Below are 19,268 nucleotides of genomic sequence, written 5' to 3' on the forward strand. Positions count from 1 at the left end.
AGAGTAATATCTCTAGCATGCTGTACCTTGCCGTTGTGTATGGGGAGCTGCAGCAGGGTGCACGATCACGTGAGTATCTGAATTGTCTGGAATATTTTTGGAATGATAGCAGACTTGGTAAGTTGGTTGTGCTATAAAAACCTTATAGTGCTAGAGCGCCTAACAACTGTACAGATTATTGTTAATGTCTTTATTCATAGGTATTGTTTTTAATTGTTTTTAACAAGTTTTGTACCGTGGGAGGACGGATGTCAGCATGGGGGAGGAGCACCGGTGGTGCTCGTTACTTCAGGCGTCACATCCGTCTACCCATTGAACCCGTTGAAGTGCCAGGTGGGCACGAAACGGCCGTCGTTCGGCTGCCACATTCTTATGTAAATACACCTCCGTGCCGTGAAGATATGTCACAATAATGGAACCTGTATGCGAAAATTGGTGACTGCTGCCGTTTTCCTTCATTTAAGTAGAAAGGGAACTTGTAACCCCTCCGCAGGCGTTTGTAACTAAACGAGCCACCTTGTGCAGCACTAATGCTGCACAAGGAAAAGGTGGCTCTTTTAGTTATGCTCCTTTCACACGCTGAAGTAAACACTTATAAAATGTGCCCCCTCATACCGTGAAACCATCCCGGAGGCATTCTTTCCCCCTTGGCGCTGGGCGCTGCCTCCTCAGCGTTGTTTGTCTGTCCCAGAGCCTGCGCTGTTATGTTATCCCTTGGGCATGCGAAGTTAGCGCTGCCCGTCTTCTGTCATCATTTGTTGTCAGGCTGACTGCGCCTGTGCTGCCGCGCTGCCCGAGATCCCACCTCGCAGTGTCTTCTGATTTATTCACACTGCGGAGCTGGGATTCATGGGCATGCGCTGTGCATATCTTCGCCTCTCACTCATCTCCTTCCGCCTTGTTCAGACTGTGCGGCGTCAGCTGATCCCTAAGCGCATGCCACGGCGGATAACATTACAGCTCAGGCTCCGGGACAGATTCAAACAACGCTCAGGAGGCGGTGCACGGCACCAAGGGGTTATGAATGACAGCTGTGCCGCGTCTGATTAGGAAGGAAAGTCCTGCCTCCGGGACTTTCACAGAATGAGGGGACACATTTTATAAGTGTTTAGTTCAGTGTGTGCAAGGAGCATAACTAAAAGTCCACCTTGTCCAAATGTAGCATTAGTGCTGCACAAGGTGGCTCTTTTAGTTACAAATGCCTGGGGGGGGCAGATTCCCTTTAATATCTGTAGTAGTCTTAGTGTGGAGGGAGCAGGAGAAATTGCCGGATACACAGCAGGGGATCAGCTGGCGTTACTGAACCCCAATAACACGGTAGCAAGTGTTGACTGTGCAGACTGCACTTCCGAGCAGCAACTGGCGGTGTTGGAGCCCAGGGTCAATGCTAGAAGCATAGTGTAGGCCGAGGCCTAATTGGTGCAAGTTTAATATCTGTTGTAGTCTTAGTGTGTAGGGAGCAGGAGAAATTGCTGGATACACAGCAGGGGATCAGCTGGCGTTACTGAACCCCAATAACACGGCAGCAAGTGTTGACTGTGCAGACGGCACTTCCAAGCAGCAACTGGCAGTGTTGGAGCCCAGGGTCAATGCTAGAAACTGAGTGGAGAAATTGCCGCACACACAGCAGGGGAGCAGCTGGCGTTACTGAACCCCAATAACAGAGGAGCAACTGTTGACTGTGCAGACAGCACTTCCGAGCAGCAACTGGCGGTGTTGGAGCCCAGGGAATCCAGGAGAAGTAGAGAGTAGGCTGAGGCCTAATTTGAGGCAGTTTAATATCTGTAGTAGTGTGAGTGTGGAGGTAGCAGGAGCAATTGCCGGATACACAGCAGGGGATCAGCTGACGTTACTGAACCCCAATAACACTGGAGCAGGTGTTGACTGTGCAGACAGCACTCTCGACCAGCAACTGGCGGTGTTGGAGCCCAGGGTCAATGCTAGAAACAGAGTGGAGAAATTGCTGCGCACACAGCAGGGGAGCAGCTGGCGTTACTGAACCCCAATAACACAGGAGCTAGTGTTTTTTTCTGTGCAGGCGGCACTTCCGAACAGCAATTGGCGGTGTTGGAGCCCAAGGTCAATCAGGGTGTAGGCCGAGGCCTAATTGGAGCAAGTTTAATATCTGATATAATGTGAGTGTGGACGGAGCAGGAAAAGTTGCTGAATACACAGCTGGGGATCAGCTGACGTTACTGAAACCCAATAACACTGGGTCATGTGTTGACTGTGCAGACGGCACTTCTGAGCAGCAACTGGCGGTGTTGGAGCCCAGGTATTCCAGTTCAGGTGGTAGAAACATGAACACAACAGGAGACAAGGATACTGTTGCCAACCAATTATTTAATCTGGAAGAGGAGTGGCAAAATCCTGCGAGATCCAGGCCTTGTTCATTTTCAGAAAAGTAAGCCGGTCAACGTTATTGGAGGTTAGTCGCATGCGACGGTCTGTTAGTACACCACCTGCGGCACTAAAGACACGTTCCGATAATACACTAGCCGCAGGGCAAGCCAGCACCTCCAATGCATACTGGCTAAGCTCTGGCCATGTATCCAGCTTAGAGACCCAAAACTTGAAGGGGGAAGAGCCGTCTGGGAGTACACTGAGAGGGCAAGACATGTAGTCTGTCACCATCTGACGGAAACGTTGCCTCCTGCTGACTGGAGCCGTCTGTGATGGTGTAGACATTTGTGGCGGGCACACAAAACTTTGCCACATTTGGACCATACTGGTCTTGCCTTGTGCTGAGGCACTGCTTCTGCTCCCTCTTTGTGCAGAGCTTCCTCCACTGCTTCGACACACTGAGCTGCTTTGTAAAGCACTAGCAGCACTGCTCTCGGTTGGAATGGAGAACATGATGGAACGCACCAGTGTGTCTTGGTACTCCCGCATTTACGCTCCCGTGTCAACGGTGTTATGAGGCTTTGTAAGTTGTCCCGGTAGTGAGGATCTAGGAGGGTGTACACCCAATAATCAGCCGTGTTGAGAATGTGGGCGATACAGCGGTCGTTTCTCAGGCACTGCAGCATGAAATCAACCATTTGCTGCAGACTGCCAACTGGCCAAGAAACGCTGTCCCCTGCTTGAGGCGTCATCTCTGCCTGCTCTGCATCACCCCACCCTCGCTCTACATACTGACTACTAGAGAATTGTGTAACTCCCTCCTCTGGACAGATGTCTTCCTTCTCCATTGACTCCTCCTCATCCTCCTCACAAAGTGTCCCCTGCCTAGGAGGAACCACATTGCGCAGACTGTCCAGAAGCAGATGGCGATCTTGCCATCCTCCACCTCTTCCACAACCTTGTCCCTTAGTGCTTGCAGTGTTTTTTCAAGCAGGCAGATAAGGGGGACAGTCATGATGACTAGTACATCATCTGCACTCGCCATCCGCGTAGAATCATCGAAGGCACGCAAAACGTGTCAGATGTCCTTCATAGTGGCCCACTCAGTGGTGGTGAAGTGTGAACGCCGCACAGTGCGACTTGTTTGTGCCTGATGCAGCTGGTACTCCATTACTGCTGCCTGCTGCTCACACAACCAACATATGTAACGTTGAATTCCACCTGGTTGGTAGGTCACATATGATGCGATGTTCTGGAAGGCGGAATCGGCGCTGAAGAGCTGCAATGCGCAATCTTGCCATGCTGGAGCGCCGCAAGTGAGCGCACTCTAGGCGGACCTTATGCAGTAGTGCATCAAGATCCAGATAGTCCCTCAAAAAACTCTGCACTACCAAGTTGAGCACATGTGCCAGACATGGGATGTGAGTGAGGTTGCCTAGGCCCAGAGCTGCCACCAGATTTTGGCCATTGTCACACACTACCATGCCTGGCTGGAGATTCGCTGGCACAAACCACACATCGCTCTCGTGCTTGATGGCATTCCAGAGCTCCTGCGCTGGAAATTAATTTCAATACGGCCTGTTGACGTTTGGCCTCGGCTGTGCTCATATCGGTCGTAAGAGGTAAGCGTTCACGGGTCCATGTGGAGGTGACGGCTCCTGCAGCGGTGATTCTGAGGAACTGGAGTATGAGGAGGAGTCAATGTGTACAGACTGGATTCCTGCAATCCTTGGAGTTGGCAGAACACGTACAGAGCCACTCTCAAGATCTATCCCCGGCTCCACAACATTTACCCAATGGGCAGTGAGGGAAAGGTATCGTCCCTGTCCATGGTGACTGTTCCACGCATCGGTGGTGAGGTGGACCTTGCTACTGACGGCGTTTAGTAGCGCATGTTTAATTTTTCCCTCCACATGCTTTTTCAGGGCAGGGATGGCTTGCCTGCTGAAATGAAAGCGGCTGGGCACGTTGTATTGTGGGACTGCCAATGCCATGAAGTTACGGAAGGTGTCAGTCTCCACCAGCCTGAATGATAGCATTTCAAGAGACAGTAGTTTAGCAATGCCAGCATTTAGAGCCTGTGCTCGGTGGTTTGCCGAGTATGGGCGCCTTTTCTCCCATGCCTGTGCAACTGATGGCTGTAGACTGGCCTGGGAGTGTGAGGATGACAGGGTACGTGGTGCTGTGGGTGGAATTACACTGTGTCTCTGTCCAACAGTGCCAGAGGTTCTTCCATGGCGATCCTGTGAGGAAGCCAAACCAGCTGTGTGTAAGCTGGAGGAAGAGGCTACAACATGAGCTGAAGAGGTGGTAGGTGCCGCTGTATGTTGGCCTAGGTCTTCAGTGTGTTTTTGTAACTCCACCACGTGCTTGGTCCGCACATGTTTCCACATATTTGTGCTATTGAGGTTGCTGACACTTTTCCCTCTTTTGACTTTCTGACTACACAGCTTGCATTTGAGAAAGCAAATGTCATTTGCAACTGTGTCAAAAAAGGACCAGGCACTGCAAGTCTTGGGAGCGCCCTTTTTGGCTTTTGGAAGAGGCATGCTCCTAATGGGTGCCGAAGTGGAGGCTACAGGCAACGCAGTCTTCCCCCTCCCTCTCTCTCCTTTTTGGGCCGTTCGGGGAATCTCTTCCTCAGAGCTGCTCCCACCACCTTCCTGTACCTCACACCATGATGGGTCAAGGACCTCATCATCTACACTACCCTCTTCCAACAACTGCTTCTCCTGGGTAGTCTTGGTAGCACAGTACACACCAGAAAGTGGCACCTGAGTCTCATCATCAGATGCGTACTGAGGTGTGCTGACCGTAGGCACTGGCCCACCCGCCTCTTCTGATTCAGAGAGACAAAGCTGTTGCGCATCACTGCATATTACCTCTTCTTCAGTTTCTCGAATGCTGCTTGGCTGGCCCCCTCTTTCCAAGCCAAGAGATTCAGAGAACAGAAGTAGAGATGGCTCCTGTCCTGGGCTCTCTGACTGCCTGGGCAATTTGGCAGGTGGTGAAGAGACAGATGGGTGCTTTTCAGTGCTCTGTGCCTGAGAGGATGTGGCACTAATTGAAGTCTATGCGTTGGCTGCCATCCATCCGACAATGGCTTCAATTTGTTCGTCCCGCATCAGTGGGGTACGGCAAGCTCCTACAAAGCTGCGCATGAAGGACTGTTCCCTGCTATAACTGGGGGATGATGAGTCACCGGTGCCCGCAGCAGGCGCAGAATCCCCACGTCCTCTCCCTGCAGAAATCCCATGACCATGTGCCTTGCTCTCTGCCTTCTTCATCTTGGTAGTACTTTTCTGCCTATCTTTATCAGTCTAAGGGCTTAGTGTGCTTATTCCTGAACAGCTGCTATCAGGTATAAGAAACACTAATTTTAGAAAGTGTGGACTAGACTTTAATATGAGCTAATGTGGCCTACACAACTGTAAAGTGGAGTGTTTGGTGAACCTTATTAACTTTTTGTTTTTTTCACAAAAAGACACTGGATGTGCCCAAAGATGTAAAACCGATTGTATCACAAACTTTTTGAAGCAATTACAATGCAGGAAGGTAACCTACAATGCAATAGATGAGGCTCCAAAAAATAGGCTAACACTAATCTGGCTAGGGCTGCAGGACACAAGGCTGCAGAAAGGCTCCTCTATGTACTCCTATATAGTGTTTTTCCGCAATCTAGCAGGATACGGATGGAAACCCACTAATAGGATAAATCTGGAAAAATGTGCAGCAGGCAGCACTAATTAAAAAATGGACAATGGAACAGTATGAGGCAGTGACGCATGCTGAGCTGACTACAACCAGCTTTGGCTGCAGAACAGACTACAGCGTGAGCTGCACTCACACAGAGACCTTGCAGACAGCTGTGAACAGCGCTTCAAGGCCAAAAAAAGCTCCTCTATGTACTCCTATATAGTGTTTTTCCACAATCTAGCAGGATACAAATGGAATCCCACTAATAGGATAAATCTGGAAAAATGTGCAGCAGGCAGCACTAATTAAAAAATAGACAATGGAACAGTATGAGGCAGTGACGCACGCTGAGCTGACTACAACCAGCTGTGGCTGCAGAACAGACTACAGCGTGAGCTGCACTCACACAGAGACCTTGCAGACAGCCGTGACCAGCGCTGCAAGGCCCAAAAAAGCTCTTCTATATACTCCTATATAGTGTTTTTCCACAATCTAGCAGGATACGGATGGAAACCTACTAATAGGATAAATCTGAAAAAATGTGCAGCAGGCAGCACTAATTGAAAAAAAGGACAATGGAACAGTATGAGGCCGTGACGCACGCTGAGCTGACTACAACCAGCTGTGGCTGCAGAACAGGCTACAGCGTGAGCTGCACTCTCACACAGACCTTGCAGACGGCCGTGAACAGCACTGCAAGGCCAAAAAAAGCTCCTCTATGTAATCCTATATAGTGTTTTTCTACAATCTAGCAGGATACGGATGGAAACCCACTAATAGGATAAGTCAGAAAAAATGTGCAGCAGGCAGCACTAATTGAAAAAAAGGACAATGGAACAGTATGAGGCAGTGACGCACGCTGAGCTGACTACAACCAGCTGTGGCTGCAGAACAGGCTACGTTGTGAGCTGCACTCACACAGAGACCTTGCAGACAGCCGTGAACAGCGCTGCGAGGCAAAAACAAGGTTCTCACACATCTGTTGCTAAATTAGCCTGGGTAAAGCACAATGAAGCAAATCGCTATCTCAAACTATCCCTGAGTCAGAAGAGCAGCGTCCTGTCCCTAACTGAATTCACAGCAGAGTGAACCCAAAATGGCGGCAGCGGCTTTTATAGTGCATCATGACATCATTTCAGCAGCCAATCACAGCCATGCCCTTACTTACATGCCTAACATGCATTACAGGATGTGCCCACATTTCTTAGGATTCCTCATTGGCTGAATTAAATCAAACTGGCTCATTGCACTATGGGAACTTCCGATTCCGGTATTTGATATACTGAAAGTATCGGAACAACCCGATATTTGCAGTATCGGAATGCTCAACACTAGTCCTGACTGATTAACCCCTTTTTGTCCTAGATGTACAAAGCATTACTCCAGGTTTATCTTGAATCCTCTGTGTCTAACAGTCACCGTAAAACATTTAATAGAAAATATATATATATATATATATATATATATATATATATATATATATATAATCATTCACATGTATTAAGTTAGTCACATTAACCGCTCTTCAACCTCACAAAGCTGGGGACTGTATGAACAGTTTATTTTACCATCTCTCCCTTTTTTAATATCTAAATATGAGGTTCATCATATTGCCATGTACATGGAACCTCATATTTAACTTCTTGGGTTAGTGTGATCACGTGTGTATGGTCACACCCTCACCTGTATAATTTTTATCTAACATATTTTATTGTCATTATGTATTTTTATGATAGATCTAGATGGCGGCCCGATGCTATCGCATCGTGAGAGCGGTAATGTCACGATGGGGGCAGGCATGCGGCGCTGTTGTTGCCTAATGGCATCCTGTGATAATCTAATGACTTTTGCATCAGGGGTATCATGTGCTTGACGCCTACGCTTATATGCATTGTTTTTGTCCCAGCGATGCTGTTGCTCTTCAAGAGTCTCATTTGCCCTTTTTTGTCTTCGACTTTGTGCCTTTGCTGCTTTCCTTCCATTATCTTTGGTGTACTTTTTATGAGGAGCCATGTCGGCGTTAATATTTACTTTTTAAAGGGGGTTTTCCCACGAACAAAAGTTCATTTTAAAAATTGTCTGTGTCTGACCGTGTACTGAACATACCACAGCTCCTGGGCAGGGGAGGAAGCAAAAGACAATACTGACATTACAGCAGGAGATCGCAGAGGATACATTTTGTGAGGTAAAATATTTTTTAAAAACAGTCAATGAAATATTTTACCTCACAAAATGAATCCACTGTGTTCCCCTGCTGTAATGTCAGTATGGTCTTTTGCTTCCTCCCCTGTCCAGGAGATATGGTATGCTCCGTACACGGTCAGACACAGTCAATTTTTAAAATTAATTTTCGTTTGTGAGAAAACCCCTTTAATGTGACTGGCTTCCTTTGCCTGTAGATACGTTGTGCATCTGCTGCTGGGATCAGCCGAATGATTAACTTCACCTGCGCGTAATTCGTGCAGACGTAGTAAATCAGACTGCTGCCATCTTTGTGCAGACAGATAGCGACTGTCACATTAAAACTGCTCATGCATCGGCGGTGGTGTGTTCGCGACGGTGTTTCGCTGGTGGTACCACGTGTGAGTGTGTGAGAGAGTGTGTGTGGTGTGTACGGCGTATAGAGTGTGTGTGTGGTGCGACGGTGTTCCGCTGGTGGTACCACGCAATAGGTTGGTACCCGCAGCAATTTCCATATAGAGACACCCATCACTTAGGTGTCCTAATATTGCGGTCGGTGAACTTCCTCCTCTTGGAATTCTGGGATACGGTGACACGTGGACAGAACAGGAAATGAAAACATTACAAGGCAATTATATAAATAGATTTTTCTTTCCCGGTTTGTGCTGCTGACTTACAGGCTTAGAAAATGCTATATTTTTTGTGCCATTATAAAGATTTCAGGACTTGTCAGTACATACAGTATTTTTTGTAGGTTATATGCGTCATATAGTCGATTGTGTTCAAAAATTATGGTAGTTAATAAGGCTGACTTTAGCATAATTATTAATTTGGCTATGTTTTGGGGTAATTTGCTATATTGTAGAATTGAGTAAATGATGCTTTCCTCTGTTCTGTCTTTTAGGGAATGCTACCGTCGAATTGAACATTTGAGAAATCGTAAGGATGTTCTGCACAATACACTGATAGATGGTGTAAAAGGAAAATCCTGCAAACATGAGGATGATGATATTGGAAGCGATGATGAAGATATTCTGCCATCAATGCTTACACAGAGCTGGCGGGAGAAGGGTGTTTTTCATTAGGCAAAAATTGTTATTTCTCTAAAGATCTGTATATTACCGATGGTTATTTACATCCCAGCTTTATCTTAATCAAAAGGCAAAAGTTCACATTTGGAGTACTCTTAGTTTCTTCAGTATTACTATGCAAGCTATTCCTGCTTATGTATGTAATTTATAGATCCTACATTTTTAGGGGAAAGTCTTAGTCCACTCTGTCTACATAGATTTTTGAATAAGGAAACTCCTCCCTGCCTTCCACGGCCTCCAATTCTTGTTGGTTTATATTTTTATTTTGTCTCCCAATTTGGCAAATGTTTTTTTTTATATAGGATTCAAAAATGGTTCCTAAAGTATCTTGTAACTATTTTGTATAGTTATGGATTATTAAGTTGAATAAATAAAATTATGGGTTTATAATATTGACATTCACTCTTGTTTGTATATTTCACATTGTTGTATATTTCCTTTCTGGTGCCAACAGTTTGTGCATGTGGGAGGAGGTGGGGTGGTCTGTATATGTGAAAATTAAAAGTATTAAAAAGCTTTAGCAATCTAATTGCTCTGATTTAATTTAACTTTTTCTCAAGTTTTAAAACCATATATGTAATTGTAAATGACAGTGATTATTTCCTTTTAAATATACATATTTTGTAAAAAAAAAAAAAAAAATTATATACGGTAGTTAGTTTACAGTTATCCGTACCAGTTTTTGTTCTATTTGCTAATGTATACAAATATTAAAAAGTGAATCTTATACCGATTTCTACTCATAATATGAAACCGTAGACGTTAGCAACAGTTATGTTATACACTCACCGGCCACTTTATTAGGTACACCATGCTAGTAACGGGTTGGACCCCCTTTTGCCTTCAGAACTGCCTCAATTCTTCGTGGCATAGATTCAACAAGGTGCTGGAAGCATTCCTCAGAGATTTTGGTCCATATTGACATGATGGCATCACACAGTTGCCGCAGATTTGTCGGCTGCACATCCCAAAGATGCTCCATACAAGGCAGGATGGATCCATGCTTTCATGTTGTTTACGCCAAATTCTGACCCTACCATCCGAATGTCGCAGCAGAAATCGAGACTCATCAGACCAAGCAACGTTTTTCCAATCTTCTACTGTCCAATTTCGATGAGCTTGTACAAATTGTAGCCTCAGTTTCCTGTTCTTAGCTGAAAGGAGTGGTACCCGGTGTGGTCTTCTGCTGCTGTAGCCCATCTGCCTCAAAGTTCGACGCACTGTGCGTTCAGAGATGCTCTTAGGCCTACCTTGGTTGTAACGGGTGGCGATTTGAGTCACTGTTGCCTTTCTATCAGCTCGAACCAGTCTGCCCATTCTCCTCTGACCTCTGGCATCAACAAGGCATTTCCGCCCACAGAACTGCCGCTCACTGGATTTTTTTTCTTTTTCGGACCATTCTCTGTAAACCCTAGAGATGGTTGTGCGTGAAAATCCCAGTAGATCAGCAGTTTCTGAAATACTCAGACCAGCCCTTCTGGCACCAACAACCATGCCACGTTCAAAGGCACTCAAATCACCTTTCTTCCCCATACTGATGCTCGGTTTGAACTGCAGGAGATTGTCTTGACCATGTCTACATGCCTAAATGCACTGAGTTGCCGCCATGTGATTGGCTGATTAGAAATTAAGTGTTAACAAGAAGTTGGACAGGTGTACCTAATAAAGTGGCCGGTGAGTGTAGATCTAGATGATACTAGAGTTAATAGTATTTATAATTGTGATCGGCATTGGCACCCCTGAATATCAAGTCAGCCATGTATAATATATCCTTGAATAAAGTGTTTATTCAAACTGCTTGGATATAATCATATATTTGATTCGGAAAAAAACAAAACCACAAAATAGCAAAATGAAAACTTGGCAGGAGCAAAGTATACAAAATCGAAAACAATGCCAGAACACATTGAATGGTATCTTTCTTCTGTTTGAAATAAAGGATGAAATCAGACTAACCTTTGAATAAAGGATTTGTCCAGTCTCATGAGAAAAGTCTGCAGTAATTCATGTGACTGCAGAAAGACAAATTGCAATTTATTCAGTCGCTATGACAGCACCACGAGAGAGGGGATCCGCCCTTCTGGGACAGGAAACCTACAGACATAAAAGGTTGGTGCCTCTCTCCCGCATCAGTTGGTTTCCTGTCCCTGACAGGGGAACCTCTTCAGGCAGGCCTTGTGAAGAAGGTTGAAGAAAAGAAGATAGCCCAGTCCTGGCAGGCCGATTCAGGTAGCGGGGATCCCCTACCTCGGACTGTCCAGGACGCCGGAAGCACCGCACAGCAGGGGAACTGCTAGTGTCGCTGTCAGCAGAGAGAAGCAGCCTTCAGAGGGGCTTGCTTCTTAGTGACCCATAACCGCAGGTACCTGGTGAGTATGTGGTGCCAGCTTCTGAGGCCGTGCCTGGGGGGCTGGTCGCGTCCTTGCGGGGTGTGTGCGTCGGTCCGGGCGGCGGCCGGCATGTTCGGTGGTGCGTCTGCTCGCAGGCCGCGACCGGAAGGGGTGATAACGCGGCCGGGCATGCGCGGTAGAGCCGCGCCGGCTGATGGCATCTCCCTGAGCGTCCGAGGCCGGGCGATATGTGCGGTGAGAGCGAATGTGCGGCCAAACCTTGGGGGGTCCCTCTGGTCAGCGGGGGGCGCGGTCTTGGGAGAGGGAGACCAGAATTTAACATGGTGCCAGGCAGGTCACATGGAAAACCTGCTGACCCCCATCTGGGGGCGGTACCTTGGGAGTATATTTAAGAAGAGTACGGTGGCTGCTTGATGCTTCCGACACACTTTTAAGATGGAGTCACCGGAGCAAGAAGCACCGCAGCCTGAGAAGCGGCAGCTTCCTCAGCCCACAGAACAGCCCCATGCTATCTCCCCGCGACGATGTAGTGGCAGTAGTCGCGCTGGTGGAGTTAAGAGTACTCAGAAGTCTAGACCAAACAAGTCCTCAAGCCATAAAGCATCGCCGGCTAGGAAGGACCCTCCACTAACTACGGTACCACTCACTACATGCCCTGGGTAAGTGATCTACGTGAAAGTTCACTTAGTGATGTTCTGTTCCTCCTTATGTTCCCTCTCTCCTTATTAGGGGAGAAAATGTTCCACCAAGGCCAAACACAGGGAGTGTGCCGAGTGTGGGGAACCGCTCCCAGATGGTCATGAAAAGAGGTTATGAAAACCATGCATACAACACTTAATAGAGGAGGAGGCCCCTTACCTTACTTCCACCTTAAGGGATATGATTAGACAAGAAATCAGGGGTTCTATTAAATCCATATCCCAGAAGACAGGTTTTAAAAAGGGGAAAGAAATCCGATCCCCAGTTTCGGATTTGGGTTCAGACTTGGGTGATCGAAGCTCAGATTCTTTCCCATCATCCTCTTCGTCCATGGACGCCGAGTCTGGTCACTCCTGTTTACCACTTGATAGAGTTAATCGCCTTGTTAAAGAGGTAAACAACATAATGGGGATTGAGGAGCCCCAGTCAGAGCGGCCCATGCAGGACATAATGTTTAAAGGGTTAGATCGAAAATCCCGGAGATCCTTCCCGGTGATTGATAAGATAAACACGTTAATTACAAGGGAATGGAAAAAGCCCGAGAGGAAGGGTTCGCTCTCACCAGCATTTAAAGGCTTCAGGAAAATGGCCGCGGGATTCCACGCGTGCGCAGATGGAGATCGTGGCGGCCATTTTCCTGAAGCCCCGGGCAGCAGAGCGCTCCATCTGCGCACGCGCGGCCACAGGAAAGATGGCCGCGCCCACCGGTAAACGGCGAATAGCGAACACCGCGCTGTTTTGAATCTCCTGGGCAGTGGATCTTCGCTTTGGACATGCGCACACCACTACGCCACCAACGTAATGATGATCAGGTTTCTGGGGGAGAAACAGCGCTGTCACCACGCCCATATGACCAGACCAGTGTGAGTGACTGCAGAAAACGGCGACTTTACAAAGGTATTTCGGCAGCTTAGGTAGGTTATAAAGGCACACAAAAGACACTAATGTAACGCCCAGCTCTGCCCCTATTTAATGGTATTTTTAGCTCAACTTCAAAAAACGGGGTGACAGGTGCCCTTTAAGAGAAGGTATCCATTCGAGGAAGAGGCATTATCCTCAAGGGATAAGGCCCCGAAACTGGACGAGGCAGTAGCCAAAGCGTGCAAAAGGACCTCGCTTCCATTTGAGGATTTAGGGAATCTAAAAAAATCCACTAAACAGAAAGGCTGATGTTTTTCATAAGGGTGCTTGGGAAACGTCGGCAGGATCCCTGAGACCAGCAATTGCAGCCACTTGCACAGCACGGACACTAATTGTGTGGCTTAACCGCCTAGAGGATCAGCTCAAAAACAAAGTTCCTAGGAATGAGATCCAATCCTCCCTACCTATAATTCAGGAGGCAGCAGCTTTTGTTTCAGATGCCTCGGCAGATTCTGTGAAATTGGCAGCCAGATCTTCAGCCCTTTCTAATGCAGCCCATAGGGCTTTATGGATAAAATGTTGGCCAGGAGATTTACAGGCCAGATCAAAGCTATGTGGCATTCCCTGTGAGGGGGCAAATTTGTTTTGGCCAGTACTTGATGAACTGTTGGAAAAGGTGGGCGATAATAAAAAAAAACTATTCCCCTTCCTAGGAAGTCCCTCATACAGATGGGATTATAATAGAGGATGGTTTAACCGCAGAAGATCAAATAGAGAAAGATCCAGATATGACAGTAACAGGAAGGGGGTAGAGGATATATGTTTAACACTTTTCGGGACTATAGAAAGCCACAATGACTGCAGGACAAGGTGGGGGGCAGACTTTTTCAGCCTTCTACCCTGCCTGGTTGAAAATTTCCAATAGCCCGTGGGTCCTCGGTATTATTGCAACTGGTCTAAAGTTCGAGTTCCAAAGGATTCCTCAAGATAAATTTTGTCTAACACCCATCTGTTCTTCTGCAGAACAATTGTCACTGGAGTCAGAAGTCCAGGAACTTCAACAAAGAGGAGTGCTGACTAAAGTGCCCACAGTACAGAGAGGTAAGGGGTTTTATTCCCCCTTCTTTCTGGTTAAAAAACCTGATGGATCCTTCCATACCATCATTAATTTAAAGGGCCTAAATAAATTTCTGCTGGTTCCTTCCTTCAAAATGGAGTCTGTAAAGACGGCAATAAAACTTATGTTTAACAATTGCTTCATGGTTGTCTTAGATTTGAATGATGCCTATTATGTCCCAATACACACAGACCACCAACAATTTCTTAGAGTGGCAGTTTCAATTAATGGTACAATAGAGCACTTCCAATACCGAGCACTTCCCTTTCCCTGAGTATTTACTAAAATAATGGTAGAGGTCATGGTACACCTTCATGAACAAGACATTTTAATAATTCTCTACCTAGATGACTTATTGATTGTGGGACATTCAGAGTCTCATTGCACGGACCAATTGGGGAAGGTGACGTCAGCATTGCAGAAATTGGGGTGGATCATTAATCTCGAAAAATCTCGTTTACAGCCCTCAAAGGTACAGGAGTTTCTGGGTCTTGTCTTAGACTCTAGGGGGCAGGAATGTCGCCTTCCAGATTCAAAAATGGATAGTATTCAACGGCTGGCAACTAGAGTGATTAATAATCCATCAGTCTCTGTAAGAGGGGCAATGTCACTATTAGGATCACTCATAACATGTATCCCAGCAGTTCTCTGGGCTCAATATCACACCAAAACACTACAGTGGGAAGTTTTACTTAATACCGTCACCTGAGAGGCTATCTTGACAGTAAATTTTCACTATCCACTGAATCTATACAATCTTTACATTGGTGGACACACATAGCAAATTTACACAGAGGTGTTTCTTGGATATATAATGTATCTCGAATAATAACTACAGATGCTAGCCCCAGGGGATGGGGGGCACACATGGAGTAGTTGGGTCCAGGGACTGTGGTCTCAATCCGAACAGAATTCATCATCCAACCTAAAAGAATTTTCTCCTTCGCCTCATTGGGGGACACAGGACTGGGGGTGTATGCTTCTGCCGCCAGGAGGCTGACACTAAGTAAACGTGAAAAAAAGTTGGCTCCTTCTCCTTCGTATACACCCTGACACTGGCTACTGGAGACTCCAGTTCTTGCTTAGTGTCTGAAGGAGGCACACCATCTGGGTCCCAGATCTTTTGGACCCATTTATTTTCATCTCTTCACTAACGGATTGAAGGGGCGACAGACCTTTTTGAGGGTCCGATCTCCCCAAAACCAACAACGGGCAAGCATGTGTGAATTTCTCCACATATCCTTCCCGCGACGTGGGATCCCTCACCGGACTTGGCCCTGACCACCCTGAGGTATTTAGACCCTAGGCTGTACAGGTGCCCGTAGATTGTCCGTGTGTCCTCCCTGTTTTTTCTACACCTCTGCTTCTGCTACGGTGTTAGATGGGGTGGTGGACGGTCCCTCTCCTTATCCTTAGTAGATAATGGAGCTAGGGTTCCTGCACCGTCATTTTCCTGCCCCCCCCCCCCCCCCACTAAATATACGCTGGGTGTTTTCAGCCTGCAACATGGGAGGGGCAATAGGAGGGGGGCTCCTGATATGGCGCACAAGGCATCTGCAGATGCCTATTTACCTGGTGCTGCGAGTCCCTCCAGGCATCTTTGCGCAGTTCCAGGTATTCCTACAGCGGCACTGTGGAGAGTTTTTTTCGACGCTGCAGTATATGCTGTGGAGGTGCGGTTTAAGGCTCTGGCCTGGTCTCCATCAGAGCACTTCCGGGTAGCTAAGACCCGGCCTTCCGCCCAGCAAACCGTGCTGTGAGGCTCCGCCCCCTCCGGCGCATCTACTTCCGGTTTCGCCTTCCCTTCCCTCTCCCAGGGTAAAATCGAGTCCCCAGCTTCAGGCCTACTACAGGCCGCATCGCATCATGGCGGTCCCGCCCCCTGAGGTCTGCAGAAGATAAAGATGGCTCATTTGGCTCCGCATCATGATTTCAGCATCGCTGTTTTTGGTAGGGACACAGGACTGGGGTAAGTGCTTCTCCCTCCAGCGGGCAGTAGCATTATTCTTTTCCTAGTCTCAGGCCCTGGGTATAGCTTTTATGGATCACTATGTCTAGAAGGGTTAAGGCTCACATGGTCCTATATACCGGTTGTGCAGCTTGTCGTGCCCCATTCCCGTGTGCCTAGAGCAACCGTTTCTGCGAGGCCTGTGACTCGGAAAGCGCCCAGGATCCCCCCCCTGCCAGCTCCCCAGCAATCTCTCTGGCCCCTGCCCCTCAAGCAGTGGCTGGGGCTGATCTGCCGGAATGGGTTACGTCTTTATCACAATCCATGGCGTCCCTTACTGAAGCAATCAAATCCCTTCAGACCCCGGCAGTCAGGGCCAGCAGTCCTTCTGTCTCAGAAAGGACCTCGGGGTCTCAAGAGCCTTCAGCCTGCAGGGGCCATGCCCCACCAGACAGACACGTGGAAAGCGGATTCGCACAGCGTCGCCCAGGCTCTCAGGTGCTTCTGCACCCTGGAGTTCCGTGTCACATTCTCCTTCCCCAGCAGAGAGCGGGGAAGTTGAGACAGACTATGAGTCAGAGGAGTCCCTTAGTTTTGAGAGTCCTGGTTTTCAGGAGTCGGTAGATAGCCTGATTGAGGCTGTCAATCAGTCCCTGGGGATAGAGGACGATCTTGCCTCATCCTCAGATCATAAGGTCTCATTTAAACGGGCCCATAGAGTTTTTTCCTCTCACCCTGAGTTTGAGAACCTGATTCGGCGTAACCGGGAACATCCGGACAAGCTTTTTTCGGGGCAAAAGGCCTTGAAGATTAGGTACCCCTTTGCTACTGAACTTTGTAGTAAATGGGCAGAAAATCGTTCCGTGGACCCTCCGGTGTCCCGTTGCTATCTCTCCTTAGTGGCTCGTCGATTAAGGATCCTACGGATCGTCTTATAGAGAGCTTGGCTCATTCGGTTTTTGAAGCTTCAAGTTCAGCACTGTTTCCTTCGTTTGCGGCAACTTGGGTTGCGAAGGCTATGATGCGAAGGCTCTTCAGGAACGTGAGTTGTCAGCAGAAATTTCTTCTCAGATAGCACTTGCTGGTAGCTATCTGATCAATGCTTCCTTGGATGCTGCAGACTGTGCCTCTTCGGCTGCGGCTAACGCCATTGCTATTAGAAGGGCTCTCTGGTTAAGGACATGGCGGGCAGACTCTACCTCTAAAAAATCTCTTACAACCCTTCCATATCAGGGGGATCGCTTATTCGGAGAGAAGCTGGATCAGCTTATTTCTGACTCCACAGGAGGGAAAAGTAAGTTTCTTCCTCAGCAGAGGATTAGGCAGCCTTTTCATCGCCAATTTCAAGCCCGTTTCAGACCCTTTCGCAATACTAGATGGGCCCCAGCGTCGGGCGCTGCGGCGCAAGGTCGATCCAATCAGGACCGAGACGTTTGGATCTCTTAGGGTATGTGCACACGTTGCGGATTTCTTGCAGAAATTTCCTGAAGAAAACCGGAAATTTTCTGCAAGAAATCCGCATTTTTTTTTCGCGTTTTTTTAGCATTCTGCAAGCGTAATTAGCTTGCAGAATGCTAAAGTTTTCCAAGCGATCTGTAGCATCGCTTGGAAAACTGACTGACAAGTTGGTCACACTTGTCAAACATACTGTTTGACAAGTGTGACCAACTTTTTACTATAGATGCAGCCTATGCAGCATCTATAGTAAAAGATAGAATGTTTAAAAATAATAATAATAAAAAAAATAAAAAAATGCTTATACTCACCCAGACATCTCATCAGCGGCGTCCGTTCGTCTTCCTATAGCTGGTCTGTGCGCACAGGACCTTCCGTGACGTCACATGACCGCTCACGACCAATCACAGGACAGTGACGTAATCGGCAAGGTCCTTCGCCGCACATCAGCTACAGGAACCGAAGCGACAGCGTGCAGTGGAGGCGGGAAGACATCGAGGGTGAGTATATCGCTATTTTTTATTTTAATTCTTATTTTTTGACCACTTATATGGTGCCCAGTCCGTGGAGGAGAGTCTCCTCTCCTCCACCCTGGGTACCAACCGCACATAATCTGCTTACTTCCCGCATGGTGGGCACAGCCCCGTGCGGGAAGTAAGCAGATCAATGGACCCCTAGGTGTGCGGAATCCCCTGCAATTCCGCATTTTAATGAACATGTTGCTTTTTTTTCCGCGATGCGATTTTTTCGCGGAAAAAAAGGCTACATTTGCACAAAAAATGCGGAATACACTTAAAATAATGGGAGGCATATGTAAGCGTTTTTTTCACGTTTTTTTCGCGTTTTTATCACGTTTTTATAGCGAAAAAACGCGAAAAAAACGCGAAAAATACTTAACGTGTGCACATGGCCTTAGACGGCCAACCAGGGGGGAAGAATGCGTTCCCAGTTGACTAGATCTAGAGGTTCTAGGAATCAAAGGTTTTCAGCCAAGTGACTGGAGGCCTCCTCAGAGTGCCTCCAACAGAGTAGACAGACGTCTACTTTTGTTTCGCCAGGTCTGGATTCAGGTAATCCACGAACGGTGGGTAAAAGAGCTCGTATCTTCAGGTTACAAGATAGAGCTGGTCCGTCAGCCTCCTCTACGGTTCTTCCCATCATGTCTTCCCAGGTCCAAGTCCCTCCGACGAGACCTGTACAATTCTGTAGAGTCCCTTCATCTCAGCGGAGTCATTTCTCCTGTCCCAAAGGAGGAAAGGTTTCAAGGGTTCTATTCCAATCTTTTTGTGGTCCCCAAAAAGGATGGAACAGTAAGGCCTATCCTAGATCTAAAACGCTTAAACAAGTTTGTTCGCGTTCATCATTTTCGAATGGAGTCTCTGCGGTCAGTGATTGCTTCAATGGAAAAGGGAGAGTTCTTGGCCTCAATAGATATTCAGGATGCTTCCCTACATATTCCCATTTTTCCTCCTCATCAAAGGTTTCTAAGGTTCGCACTAAACAACCTACACTTCCAGTTCACGGCG

The 19,268-nt window shown here is 47.4% G+C and overlaps 1 protein-coding gene across 1 annotated transcript in view; it reads left to right on the plus strand.

The window, feature by feature from the left end:
- The window catches only part of ZNF830 (zinc finger protein 830), a 255,034-nt gene extending 245,203 nt beyond the window's left edge, over positions 1 to 9,831 (plus strand). Inside the window, exon 10 of the mRNA XM_077269538.1 lies at positions 9,125 to 9,831. Within this exon, the coding sequence (XP_077125653.1) occupies positions 9,125 to 9,305 (181 nt within the window). The 3' untranslated portion in view covers positions 9,306 to 9,831. The remainder of the gene's footprint in view (positions 1 to 9,124) is intronic.
- Positions 9,832 to 19,268: the final 9,437 nt, after the last annotated feature.

Source organism: Ranitomeya variabilis, chromosome 6 (genome assembly GCF_051348905.1).
Source record: "Ranitomeya variabilis isolate aRanVar5 chromosome 6, aRanVar5.hap1, whole genome shotgun sequence".
Taxonomy (NCBI): Eukaryota; Metazoa; Chordata; class Amphibia; order Anura; family Dendrobatidae; genus Ranitomeya; species Ranitomeya variabilis.